The 14802-nt window shown below is 39.9% G+C and overlaps 1 protein-coding gene and 1 long non-coding RNA gene across 3 annotated transcripts in view; one reads left to right on the plus strand and one right to left on the minus strand.

Moving 5' to 3' along the window:
• fndc5b (fibronectin type III domain containing 5b) overlaps positions 1-7585 on the minus strand; it is a 21046-nt gene extending 13461 nt beyond the window's left edge. For both annotated transcript variants that reach the window (XM_016677222.1, XM_007563749.2), the window contains exons 1-3: positions 7274-7585; positions 4083-4201; positions 2579-2777 (exon numbers count right to left, since the gene is read on the minus strand). In XM_016677222.1, coding sequence (XP_016532708.1) covers positions 2579-2777; positions 4083-4201; positions 7274-7352 — 397 coding nt within the window. In that variant the 5' untranslated portion in view covers positions 7353-7585. The remainder of the gene's footprint in view (positions 1-2578; positions 2778-4082; positions 4202-7273) is intronic.
• Positions 1-14802, plus strand: part of LOC107837549 (uncharacterized) — an 18583-nt gene that overhangs the window by 2577 nt on the left and 1204 nt on the right. The window contains exon 2 of the long non-coding RNA XR_001663566.1: positions 1-11. This is a non-coding gene — a long non-coding RNA (uncharacterized LOC107837549). The remainder of the gene's footprint in view (positions 12-14802) is intronic.

Here is a 14802-nt window from a genome sequence, read left to right on the forward strand (position 1 = left end):
CTTCAAACACTGTTAGTGACAATGAAAATGTCTGTGAAAACTTTTGCCACACAGAACAGAAAGAAACTTTATGAATCAGATCTTTGTAGAAAAGTGGACAAAAGATTCGAATCGGCCATGAAAGCGTAATTTTGTCAGATGTTCCTGTTACATATGACTGTAATACACAGGAAGTAGAGGTTGCAAGTTAGAAAAAAAATGCAGAGTCCTTCACTCCAAGCCAGCACTACAGGCAGACTACAATTCTAAAACACCGTAGAAAATCTACATTGTCATTCATAACTTCTTCTGTTCGCCGATTTATTCGTTTGGAGTCCTCCCAAAGAAATCCAGCTCAATGGGAGAAATCCCAGATTGTCACTGAAAGGGAGATGAAAACCAAGCAGAATGGCCAGGCTAAAAACCACCTCCAGTGAGCACAAAGTGTTTTTACAAAACCCAGGAAGCTATTTTGAATTTTGCCTTTTACATCAACCTTTCTTGATGCAGTACTACAAAATTTGCATAAAAAAATGTTGATGGAAACATAGTTGCAGTGGCCACATCACGATTTGGTCTATTTTCCACTAAGACAACGACTACACCCACACCTACAACGGAAAAACTTAAACCTGAATCCAACTGAGAATCTGTGGCAAGAGTTGGACATGTATCCAATCTGACCAACCTCCGGCTATTTTACGAGAAGGAATGAACAGAAATTTCAATCTCTATAGGGGCTCGGTGTGTCATAACCTCAATACGACAGAGAAGGAAAGATACATTACAAAAGATGGATATTGTTTTCTTTTGCTATATAAATACAGTATCAGTTCCAACCATGTGTCTTAAACAGGACCAAGGCGAGCTCAGTCAGTGCAGGGGTTTCCAGGGAATAGACTGCTGCGTCTTCTTATCGCCTCACCGCTGATGAGCGTTTTAGTATTTTGCAGGGTCCCTCTGAAGCGGCCGCTTTTGGCAGCGGAACTGGGTCGGACGTGATAAAACTGGGAGTGCTGGCGGGCCGCTCCAGATAAGAGCCAGCAGCCTCTCTGCGTACTCGTGAGAGAGGAGACGGAAGCAAGGCGAGAGGAGTTCACGCCCGAGATTTGTGTTTTTATTACCGTTTTGTTCATCCGGGAGACGCAGAAACAGAAAATAGCGTGACATATATAGTCTGAGTGGAGGAAAAAAAAACATAGTTATAATAAAAAAAATATATATATACTTGTATGTAAGAACATGAGCAGATTTTTGTGTGTGTGTCGGCAGAGGGAGAAACAGGGAGGCCGATTGTTTACTCCATCTGCGTTGGTGCATGATTGCCTCCGTGTCTATATGCTCTCATGCTTGCATTTTTTTATTTTTTATTTTTTTGCAGGCTCTCGTATGCGCCGAGTTTCAATTCCCCTCTCACATTTTGTGTTTGTAGCATATCCTGTTCCAATATAAGCTACATGACGACGTTCTCAATGGGAAAAGCGTGATGAATACACAACAAATGTATTTACATATAGATTAGCATTCGGAGGCCTCGGTAACACGGCTCACAGTATGCTAGCTCAGACAGCTGCGGCGCCTCGTTCCCAGAGAACTTTATCGCCACGTTTTGTCTCGTTACAACCACAAAACCCGGTGTAGTTCTCTGGGATTCTATGTGGCGCGTCAACACAAAGTGAAAAGCATAAAAACGAAGCGGAAGGGAAAGGATGTAAAAATCTGAAAAGTGTGGCATATGCATGTTTTTTTGGGTGTGTCTCTACCGTTTCTTTAGTCACCCCGTAAATCTGTGACAAACAGCTCAACCTCAGTCAGATTCAAGAGGGAGTGTCTACGACAGCCAGTTTTCAAGTCTTACTGCAGATTCTAAATTGGATTCGCTTCCTGACTTTGACTGGGCCGTTCCTGCACATGAATGTTAATTGATCTAAAACGTTCAATTGCAATTCAATTGTCGGCTGCATGTTTAGGGTTATTTAATTGCTGGATGTTGAAGCTCCATCCCAGCCAGTATCCCAGCAGGTTTTCTTCACCATAACATGATGCTGTCTCCACTGTTGTGTTTATTTTTTTCCTATCCTCTTATGTTGAGACCAGAAAGTGCTCTTCTGCTCTTTCTCAATATTTATTATACATGAGTGTTTCTTTTTGCCACTTTCCAATGAAGGAAAATTAGTGTAGTACACAACTAATAAGTCTCTTATAAGCAGAAGTGACACACTGAAAAAAAGAGAACGGAGCTCAACTTAAAAAAGTTAAGTTATCGAATTAAGTTTGTCAAACTTTATCTATTTACATTTGTTTAACATGACTACTTAATATATTTTATTTCTTTTTTGGATAAACTTAATTTTATTACTTGTTACAAATTAACAATTTTTTTTTTGTTGGATCACCTGTTTTCTTTTTTTCAATGAATACAGAGCATTTTTACAAACAGACTGACTTCATTTAGGGATATAAGAGTAAAACGAATCGCGTTTTTCGTACATTTCACAATTATGCCTCACATTGTGCTGGTATGTCACATAAAGCCCAACAGAAACCCAACTCAGGATGTTTAAATCTAAGCAAACCCTGCCGGGAATCCGAATCTCACCGGGACTCTTGGACGCCATTTTCTCCGACTCTTTTGGCGTTCTGAAGAGAACAGGCTGACTGGGGGGGCTGCTGCCTCCCATGCTGATGCTCTGGACGTGGACGATGTATTCGGTATCCTCGTCCAGGTCCCACAGCGCGCAGGAGCGGGTGGTGGTGTTCACTTCCTGGATGAACCTCAACATCCGCACATCCTTCTTCTGCGGTGGACAAGAGGGGAAAACAAAAAAACAGAAAAAAAAGCTTACAATCCATTTTTGTTTACCTTTTTTAAACTAAATTTGTAGTTTTAACCACTGCAAATTTATGTGAGGAACTTCAATTTTCTATGCTGTGGCTTAATTTATGCTAATGTGTACACTTCTGTCCAGGGGAACAGTTGGGGAAAAAGCTTAAGTAAAGTCTCTCAGGGTTTATTTTAACAATGCAGTAAAGCTTAAAGGCAGAAATTGCTTTCCAGGCCATGTACACTCTCCTAGAAATGGCCATTATTACCCCGCTACAGCTGCTTGCTCAGGTCAATTGGCTCCTGCTGGATTAAAGACCACGGCTCCACTGGGGCACTTTTATTTACCAGGCAATTATAAAAGGAAATTTCTTAAGCCATTAAAACTTCACGAGGACAAAATGTTCATCTAACATGGATCTCCAAAGCGCTGCGACGTGCCAGCAGAAACCAGGTTTCTGGAAGCCGCAATTTTCTGCTCCAGTTTGAATAATTAATGAAAAAAATGTGTGCACAAAGATGAATTACTTTGGTACTCAGGCAAAAACAAAAACAAGATGATTTGCTTGAAGATTTCAGGAGATACTTAAATCAAGGTTATCTACAAATATTTAGATCAATGCAAAATCAAGTTAGCTAAATTTACCTCACGTGCCAAAAATTTCATCTTAACAAACTGCTGTATTTTTTTTAAACAAATGTATTTTGTAGAACATGATCTAAAAAACAGGATAAATAGCAGTTAAATACAATGCTAGCTGGTTTTAATGGAAGTGGAAAGCTGGTTAGAATTAGCTCCCAGATAGCTAAAACAGTTAGCTTCTTCTAGCTAACTGTTTTAGCTTAAATAAAAGCTTCGAAACATTTATTGTTGGTGAAACTTTGATATCCAAAACCACAAGGGGTTTGTCCGTAATGGGCCGATATAACTTTATGAATAAGAGGTGGGACAAAGATCTTTTTCCCGCCTCAGTTAGTAAAAAAAATCAGCGTCCGTGAAATTCCATCAAAAATGTTGTAATGCCAAGTAATCCGAATGCAATCAAGTATGCAGTATTAACATACATGTAAACAAAAGAAAAAATCAACAGGGACAAATCCTCAGTAATAACGGCATAGCTGCATAATTTGTACAATTTATGTATATCATATGTTTTAAAGTCCTGTTATTATTTTTATTTTATTTTTTATTTTATTATCCTTTGCATTATTTTTAGGCCCTCTCTCCCGAAGGCATTAAAAAAAAAAAGAAGAAAAAAACTAACAAACTCACACATACCTGTTGCGTGATGGCGAATCCGATGACAGGATCTCCCTCCAAGATCTCCCACGTCACCACAGCCGAGTTGACCTCCAGCTCTCTGATGGTCACATTGAGCGGAGCTGACAGCGCAGCGTCTAACACAGACACAGAAGGATATTTAATTAACAAGGACAGAACATAAATGCTATATTCCCATACTTTGCAATTGATATAATAAATCCTACAGCGGAGAGCAGAGCAGCCTCCTCATGATCACTCTCATTGAACTCTTCCTTTTTTTTCTGCTCTTTCAACCCACTTTCACTCAGATCTTCCTCTCACCACCCACAAATTAATCTATCTCCTTTCATTTATACCCAGCCTAATTAACACACTTCAGTCTGTCAGGGGGTTTCCCACAGGAAGACGCTGCTTCCCATTCGTCTTTGTTTCCGATTCTCACACATTTTTCGGTCTTTGCCTCCTCTCCTCTTTCGTACGCAGAGATTCACTTTTGGTGCGATCCTTTTGTGAAATGATCTTAACGTTTGTGCTGGAAAAGCGGAGAAATCACACCTGGGTGAATGTAACAAGGTGCTAATCTGCAGATTTAATGACAGGTCCTGTTGAAGTTTGAATCGTTTCCATTTCTGAACCGCAGAAAAGGATAGAGCTGAATGTGTGCGTGTGTGTGTGTGTGTGTGTGTGTGTGTGTGTGCGTGTTTGTGTGTCTTTACAGACAGGAAGTGTGTGTGTCAAGTACAACAAGCTCAAGGCCCTCTATGAGTTGACTCGAAGCTGGATTTCCCTCGAGTCCAGCTCGACAAATTAACATCAGAGTTGGACCTTGGTTTGGGTTTGAACTCAGGAAACAAGAAAACAGTAGTGGCTCTTTGGTCTTCCTCAACACTAAAGATATTCTTTCTCAAAATGTAACCAAAGACTACAAACAGAAAAATGTTCCACATAGTTCTTCTAACACTTCTTGGTTATATTATCCAGCATACTTGAAGACTTCTGGAATTTTCAACCCATTACGTGATGCACCCTAATTGGCAATTATCAGCATTTGTCCACCGTTTCCATGGCAGTCTCACCAGCATCTCATATTTGCTTCTGACTAATGAGCAAAAATTGGCAGTTTACATTTACTCTACGGAGTTAGATGAGCAAGTAGCAAGACATTCAGTGTCAAGAAAATGTCTGAAATGTCACCCCACTGACTCCTTCGAATATTTAGCTGATTTATGCCAGCTAACAAGTCAGCCATTTCAGCTGAGATGGTGCTAATTAGTTTTAGCAGTATTATGGTAATGCGGTTGTTACAATTTGTTTATCCGTAGCTTTAGTAGTATTATTCTGATGCAGTTGCTACAACTTGCTTGTGTTTAGCATTAGCAGTATTGTGCTAATGCTAATTAGGTTAATCTCTGAGTCGTCAAAAAGTGTACAAGCAGATATTCTGTAGGTGTACATAGTATTTTTGTATGTATTTTGAGTAGAATTTGTTTTTATGGAAGCAAAGGTCTGCATGTAAAGAGTTCATTTAAACAAAAAGAGTTCAATTAACTGTACCTTTTGTACTGCTCTGTTTTCCACAGCTTGGCAAATTATCACCAATATTGTTGAATTGAAATAGAAATTTTGGTAGGAACTCAAAACTTAAGTTTATAGATTTCCTATAAATAAATGGACAAATACAAAGAAGGAACAGAGCTAGTTGGCAGTGGGAAAATAATAACTAGAGTTGCACCGATTGCAGTTTCTGGCCGATCACCAGTCTTTTAAAAAGCTTAACCTGCCAATTCCAATTTTGGCCAATACCAATTTTTTTGTCTGAAATGTTGCTCAGTATAGCAAGAAAGTTGTTGAGTTGGTAACAGTGGGGTAACTACTGTTAATTGTAAATGTGCAGACATGACCTGATGGGCCGGTCTATCAGTCAAACCTCTGTCAACGGAGAGCAAAAGAGGACAGTGGTTGATTCTTAGACTTTTGCCAAGCTAGATAAGATCAGTGGATAAGATCAGCTTCATATGTAAAAATCGGCCAATCATGATCTCCCAAAATTAAGAAAATCGGCACCGATAAATCGGCTGGCCGATAAATTGGTCCACTCTTAATAATAACTCATAAAAGTTGTGGAGGCTGAGCCCCGAACATCTGGACAAATATCCACTAAACAAATGCCTTACAGAAGTACAAATGCAGAAAGAGGTGAATTTTCTCCCCTCTATGTATTTTTATTGAGATAAACCAACATAAAGTGGGAAGGCAGACAATAAAAAGTTAGCAAAATGTTTTCCAAATGAAAATTGAAGAATATGTGGGATGTATACATCTGGACATTTACCTATTTGATCAACTTAAATTGTCTGTGACCATCAATTATAAAGTCAAGCCACAGATTGTCAATTAGAAGGTCTGGACTTTGACTACAGCCACACACACATGCACGCACGCACGCACGCACACACACACACACACACACACATCTTCAGACCAAATGAAAGCGATCTCCAAATGAAAGTTGAGATAAAGCCTGGACGATCTTATCTCCAAGAGTTAGGGTTTCCAAAGGACTATCTGTAATCTGTGAGCTTCCATTGTCGGGACACAATGGAAGCGAGATCTTTTGACTCAAACAGATTTCCCCTCTTGAGCATAACTCACTGAAGAATTCAGGATATATCATCGTTTAAAAAGGGCTGGAAATAATCTCGCAGGGTAAGTGATGGATGCTGAAGAAACATCCAGAGAAATCCGAATGTCCAGATGAGGTTGAACGGAATAACTTGGACGACGCTGTGTGTGTGTGTGCCTGCGTGTGTGTCGCTTGAACTCTAGCTGGGAGCTACAATCTCATCTTGGATTCAATTTCAAGACATTTACCTGGATTATGAGGCAATTTCTGCCTCTGTTTGTGTCGGAGTGATCCTAAAAATTATGCTAATGCAGCGTGATTACCTCATGTCACCCCATCATTTTTGGCTTAACAAGGCTTATTGTGAGTGCAGATCTCATCCATGTGTCATGACATTATCTCCCCTCCTCCTCCCCCAGAGGGATGCCGCTACAAACCTAACACCAGATCAGCGGTGCTCCGAACCGACACATATCAGCCCCGCTGGATGTGTTTGCTCAGTCGGTACATTCCCCCTACATCCCCTCCCTCCTCTCTGCCTCTTCTTTGTTTGGCTCGCTCATCAACCTGTGGTCCAACTCACCGGCTTTAACGGAGGACGCCGAGAGGAAGGAGCCCAGCAGGAGCAGCGGCAGCGCCGCAGACAAGCCCGGTTTCGCCATCCTCCTGCTTCTTCTTGCGGGGCTTCACATCCTGCGCGGCCCATTTATCACATCGCGTTTAAGGCGAGCGAGACGAGCATCCCCGGCCGGTAAAGGGGGGGAACCAGAGGGCGGACTTGTGCCCGGAGATGAGGCTCTCTGGAAGTTGTGAGCTGCAGCAGAAGCGCCAGCAGCGGCGGCGCAACAACAGCCGAAGGAGGAGAAGGAGGAGGAGGAAGACGAAGAGGAGGAGGGATTGAGATGAAGGTGAAGAGAGAGGGAGGTGGAGAGGGGTGGAGGGGAAGCGAGGGAGATGGTACCGATGTGGTGACAGGGATGGCGGCTCGGAGTGTCAGTCCTGTTCGGCTGGTGGTGACGGAGAGGTGGGAGCGGAGGCAGCAACGTGCCGCTGTTCGCAGACTCCCGCAAACGCTCACGCAAAAAACACCTGCAGCAGTGCACGTGAGGTCACTTCACAGAAGAAACCGGAAAACAAACAAAAAAAACAAATAAATAAATAAAGCAGACAGACAGACCTCACTGAAGATATCTCATTTCATTAAAAGAGTTGGTAAATATAGTTGAATATAAAATATTACGGCGCGCGTGTGACGTTTAGACGCAGCGGGATGAATTACACTGTTTGACCTTTCAACCCCAAACTTTTTTGCAACAACGTCATCAAAAAAGATCGAAGGGCGATGTTTTTATTGATGCCATTATTAAAAACGCGAAACTGATTGAATTATTATTATTATTATTATTTTTTATTTTTTATTTATTTATTTATTTATTTTTAGTTCATCAACAGATGGACACGCGCAATATCTTCAGGAAATAGTTCTATAATCACGATTTCTGTCGAAACGGCATCTGGAAATCATTGTTGATCCTAACCAGTTAAATTCATTTCAGATTTAATTACTTATTGATCCCAAAGGGAAATTAAACGTTATTGTAAAACAAATTATTCAAGATTATTCAGAGTTGTTTTAGTTGGCAGGAAGGACAGATTTTCAATTAGAAAGCTAGAATTCAAATCAGAATTCTAGATTGAGCAAAACTAATAAAATTAATTGTAAGAAATTATTATTATTATTTGTAAGTTGGTTCAAAGAAACATTTTTTTTTTATCAGTGCAATGACTCAAACTCACATTTAAGCTCTTCTGCAAAACTCTGACAGATTTGGGTGGAAACCAGCTGCTCCCAAGGGCATAACACTAAAAATAAAGATGAACTTTTGAAGATAAAGATATGAACGACATCTTACTGGAAAAAATAAAATAAAATAAAAAAACAGAGAACACGACTGGAAAAAAAATCTCTTATTTTCTGTCTCTTGTCAGTCTTCTTTGTAGAGTGAATACAAAACAGAGATGTTGACACAGGACTAATAAATCATCGAAAACTGTTTGCCCAAATGTTTGTCTGCCCCTGAATGTACATATGTCACCCATAAATCTTGCCTCAAAAAACAAAACAAAAAAAAAAGCTTTGCTGCAGGAAATGCACTCCAAAAAAACCTGCTGATGTCATCAGATCTTCTCTCACTCTGGAGTCTTTTGCTTTTTTCTCATTGGAGACGCAATCAAGCCGGAGACAGAGGACCGGTTTCCAACCTTCTTCAAATCAGACAAAATTGGTTTAAAGGTAATTTTGATTTAGTAAGAGCGAGGGGGGTGGCTGACCTTTTGACCTTTAAACTTTCATTAATACCTTCAAATCCAAAGCAGCACAAACCAAAAGAATATGCTGCACAAACGTCTGATTTGCAGAAGATGGTGGGGAGGGGGCAACTTCACTCAGATCCACTACCAAGGTGTAATATTTGATATATACATCATTTTTATAACAACTGAAGCTAACATAGTCACTTGATTATGCTATAAAATGGCACCATGTGCCTGGAAAACACAAAATTTTGCCCCCTTTAATAGTTTATAAAAACTTTAAAACAGTTTGTATTCCATGAAATCATTATCTCCTTCTTTTGCAAAAACAAAACAAAAAAAGCCAGTCTCCTTTATTTCCTCCTTAAATCTTGTTTCGTTCTATATTCACTATAGAACGAAATAAAATAGAAACTTAAACCAACAAATATATTTGTTTGTATTTATAAACCATGTTTAGTTTGGGTTCAATTTCATTTTGTTCACCAAAGGATAAGGCTGTACTTTTTCTTTACCCCCCATCAAAGGTTCACGTTTTATGTGCTGCTCTTCTGTCTTTTAGACAATCCAGAAGCTAAAAAAAACAAGATGGCAGCAGCTTATTTCCTAAAGTGGTTCCAATTAAAGTGCTGGCACCGGTCGGAGAGAACGCCCTCCTCGGAGGAGGGGAGGAAGAGGAAAGATGAAGAGAAGGAAGGCAACATCCTGACGCCGCCTCCCTCCTTCCAAGGACAGTCGCCCTGTGCTGAGGGGCCGACCCCTGGTGTTACCTAACAGGAAGGAGACTCTGCCGCCTCCTTCCAGCTGCACCCTATCCAGTCAAAGTCACTTTCACGTACCGCGTGTTCACCTTCAAAACGACTCTGTTGCTCTGCTTACTTTTGTAGCTAAATGTTTCCTGGATTCAGTTTGAAAACAGATCTGAAATATGGCGACCGGTCCCCGATTTCTCTCCTCATTGTCTGCGGAGAGTTCTAGTGGACGGCGAAACCGCGAAGACGGACTTATTGTTGTTAAATCGTGCTTTCTGAGTCAAACCCAAACTAAATGTGATTATGGAAATAACCCCCAGTGTCCCAGTGACTGTGGAGGTTCATTTTTAGGGAGGATATTTGCATGACTTGCATTCTCCGATCAACTATAAAGGATTTTTTTTGTGTAGAAAAAGTCAAATCTATTAGATCGCTTAATCCGCCTTGAATGTGTTTGACCGCTAAAGCTCTGAATTTCTGTCATAACTGAAGGAGTGTGTTGAGGGCTAAAAAATGAGATAACTGAGCAACGTTTTATTAAGGTAAGTTGAAGACATTATAAAAACTCATCCCACGTTAAACTCTTTCTTTTCTGTCTTTCATTCTTCAGTACTTTAGAAGCGAACCTCTTCAGCTTGTTAGGTCAAAATCTGGGTGATTTTGCACTTAGTGCAAACATCAACCATTGAACTCTACGGCCATAGTTCTGCCACTGATGGACTCCAATTTTCTCTTGTGCAGGGGTGTCCAAAGTGAGGCACCGGGGCCATTTGTGGTGCTTGGACCAATTTTTTTGAGACCCCAAACAGCAGATTTAGAACAAAATTAATTTGTTTATTGAATGTTTTACTTTTAATCAGTGTAAAATCATCACTGATCTAATTTTCTTACAACGCAAAATGTCAAGTACAACACAAAGTGCTTGTCTTTTTTTTTATAGTCAAGCTTGTAATAATAAGTAGAACCATGTTTACCCAGAGACTTTTACTGAAAATCTGGCTTTTCTGAAGCTTTTATTTAATTTATTAAACTTCCCTAAACTTTGTGAAAGAAAGTGACCTGAATCCCGTTCTTGTAACGGAGAATAAATTTATTCGGAAAGTATTTGAAAAGTATTTCATTTAAGAGAACAAATGTGCAAAATTATTGCTAAGTGTTGGATGAACGATGAATAAGGCTCCCCAAAACTGAGCTACTTTCTTTCCTTGATTTTATTTGAGTTTTTAAATTTTTCTTTCTTGAGCCATGAATACTTTTGACTGTTGTGACAAAAAGTTTGGACTCCCCTACTTTAGTGTCACTCACAAGAAATATTGATTTTAGTTTGGTGAGTAGAAATAAATGAGTTATTACCCTGTGGGACTGGCATCAGTTCCGTCTTAATGCTGTTTCAAGTTCAAGCTCATTAAACAACAACAGACAATGCTAACTAAAGCTACTATTCATCTTCACTTTGTGCTTTCCAACACCGCACTGTCATGTTTAATGAAGAAGGACGGACGGTTTCTGTGTGTGTATGCGTGTGTGTGTGTGTGTGATAAGTTTGCTGACATACAAATTTCCAGGAATGCAACTAAGCAGTCTCTATCATCTCAAATACAGATGAGTTTTAAATATGGGGCAGCCATATTGGATTTTGAGGGTTTGTGTTGTTGATAAACTCGACTTTCCTACAAGGAATTTCAACCTCAGATGACATTTATGCCCATCTGCAAACTAAAAAAAATGAAAGGCTTAGTGAAGCAGACATTCAAATATTAAGAACGAATTCAAATTATTATTTTTTTGTTTGTCTAAATCAAATATTACATCAAACAAAGTCTGGATGTGATTCTGTTCACACAAAAACACGCATCTTAAAGAAATGCCTTCAGGTGACATTAGATTCAACTGACAACATTTTATACTCCAGTTACTGGTCTATTTATTAAACTGTATTAAATATCTTTAAGTAACAATATTTTTCAGCAAAGGTTAAGACAGAATGCAGCCGTCTGTAATCGACATTTCCTCTGGTGATGATCCGTCGGCCCGGTTGGAGTCCAGAATGTCGAAGTCCAGCTGTTTTCCTTGTTACACATTTGGAAGTGAAGCGCTTAACCTGTTGGTTCGATGTTTCCTCCTCATCCGGAGTACAAATCACCTAATCGCCACAGTGCAGGTGGTTCCAAATACTGTCAGTGACTCAGTGATTATTGACCAAAAACACTGAGTCATTTGTCAAACAACACAGTAAGTGAAGTGAAGCTCTATCAATGAGGAAGAGGAAGCCAAATGCATCGCATCTGTGTTTCCACCTGAACCCAGTGCAGACTTGTGTGTTTTTGGTGCTTTTGCACAGCAGCTAACCGCAAAATATCAAAACTGAGATTAAAAAATAAAAAGTTCTCCGGACTCATCCAGATGTTGCTTTTTATGGTCTACGGGTTTCATTTCAACAATCACAGGTTCCGGTTGTCGCTACAGTCGCCACGCTGAATCATTCGTTTTCTTTTCTTTTTTTTTCTTATTTTGTTTTTATTGTTCTGTTTTGCTCTCTGTTGGGTTTTCACATCTGACACGCTCAAACAGCCGCAGCTGGAAAAGCCACAGCTCATTAACCTGAAACCATTCACTAAAACTCTCTTCTGACCTGCAGCGAAACCTGAAACATGGGTTAAAAAAAACTCCAATTCAACAACATGAGTGGTGTAAGGAGGCAAAACAAAGACAAAACGCAGCAACGGCGTTGGCAGTTTGGTGCATTTGTTTGGTTCAGAACAGATAAACGCAGTGAAGCCGTGTCCATGCTCACCGTCTGCCGCTCATACTGTAACAGTATACTCTCATGGAGGATGTTGGCAGAGGTCAGCAGCAGTTATATAATAACCTCTCCTTGGCGCTCAGTCACACACGTCTCTATATTTGGTAGTAAAGCACGAAAAAGATAACAGGGCCGGGAAGGCATTACTAATTCACAACTACGGCTTTGTGAGCAACGCGAGGAGCAACATCGGCTGGCGAACGCACACCTCTATGGCAGAGGAAGTACAGGTAGCAGAGCTCAGTGTGGGTCAGAAGTTTACATACGCCTATGGGCAGCATGAATGTCGTAGACTTGTGGGGTTGGGATGATAATATTGGTGAAGGAGTCTGGATTTACTTACCCACAAAATGCCAGAATTATGTAAAGTTTTCGAATGCAACACTTTCTAATTTATGGCATAACTTAGTATTAATAATGATACATGATGCTGAACATTGACTTGGTCTGTGAATCAGCCTCTATCAAGTTCTCCCACTTGACTTTATTAGTCTTTGAAATTTGTAACAGTCTGCATAAAACTACTGTAACCAGAGCAAAACAATATAAGGCTGTGTAAAATGTAAATGTCAGCATCAGCCATAAACAATCTCCATGTTGAACAACAAACAATTTGCACGTTCCCATATCACAGCTAAGGAAAAATTAACGTTGATGCTAAACATGATATGTCTGAATAGCAAACAAGAATTAGCTGTTTCTCATAGTTTAAAAATATTGTAAAAATAAAATCTATTAAAGTATTTTTATTTATTTATTATGTTTTTGGTCACTTGACTGATCAAAAACACCAAAAAAATAATATGAGATTTTAGATGTAGAAATACTCAAACCTGTTTCTGTAGTAGGTGCAAGGAAAAATACTGTTTGGAAAATGTTATTCATCTGTCCAAAACATCGAAGGATTTATTTCATATTTATGATCATAACCGTCCTCTGATGTGATTAAATCCATCATAATAAGACGTATCTCTCCAAGAATCGAAAAGAAATTTCACTGTTCTCACATGGGTCATTCCCAGCACTTGCGATTCTCATTCTGATGGCATTCGCACCGTCGAGCCATAAGTAAGTCAAAGGTCACAAAGAGGGACCTCACACCACGTACGCCTCATCAAAAGAAGTTCACACTTTGACTTTTTACCCGACGACAATGATGATGATGGAGTGGCTTTTGAAGTGTGAAGGTTGAGCTTGAGAGCGGCGCTGAATAGCACTCATTAGATTGTCTGTGTGAAATGCAGTGAAATGAGGCTGAATTTCAGCGGCTAATGCCAAATAAGGATGCCAGCGGCGCCTGCATCACTTTTTCAGGAATCGCTGCAGAAATGGGTACATATTTTATCCTTGTGCATGCCTGACAAAGACAAAAAAGGTCAACAAGAACCAAATTTAAAATTTTGAGCATCACTCAAATGATCAAAGACTGCAGGTGACTTTATATGTTTCGGTTTCTTTAATGTGTTTGAAGGGATAGATCTGTGTTTTTAAAGTGCGACTATAAAAATATTACAAGAACTTTATATCTTACCTGTAGTAAATAACTCTCTTGGTTGTCGTCATTTAGTGTACACTCAAATTAGTTGGTCCACCTCTTTACTTTTTTGATGTTTCATCTCTAGATATTTTCAGATCTGCAAAGCAGATATTAGCTGCTGTTCACCTTTTTCCACAGAAAGTCATTGAAAAAAAATCATTAAATGTCCATTTACTCTACTGTCCTCAAATAAAGTGAGAAAAGTCACAATATGCAGACCTTTTTCCAGTCTGCAGACTTGCTGCTAATCACTTAGCGTCATTCCACCTCTGCAGCTGATGTGATTTGGCAGCTTTCATGTTGCTGGCTCCCAAACTGATACATTTGGCAAAGTTGCCTTCCTGTTTAAACTCGACTTGACTGAGCGTGCTTTGCTGAGCCAACAGAAAACGGCGGTGACTCATAGCGACAGCTGAAACTGGAATTATAATTTAAGGCTGCCATTAAAAAGAAATTATAGATCACTAATGAAACACAGAGACAGGGATGGGAAGCTGTTTACATCAAATGGTGACCGAGCTAGTGTCAAATGTAATCCCTTATTCCTTCCATTAAAGGGCTTTTATTGAAATACAGATTGAAAGAGAAAAGAGATTTGTTTCTTCCAGAGCAATTGTAGTTTGAAAGTAAGATGAAACACGCACATGCGCGCACGCACGCGCGCACGCACGCACGCACGCACGCACGCACGCACGCACGCACGCACG

The sequence above is a fragment of the Poecilia formosa genome, unplaced genomic scaffold (genome assembly GCF_000485575.1).
Source record: "Poecilia formosa unplaced genomic scaffold, Poecilia_formosa-5.1.2 Scaffold150, whole genome shotgun sequence".
Lineage (NCBI taxonomy): Eukaryota > Metazoa > Chordata > Actinopteri > Cyprinodontiformes > Poeciliidae > Poecilia > Poecilia formosa.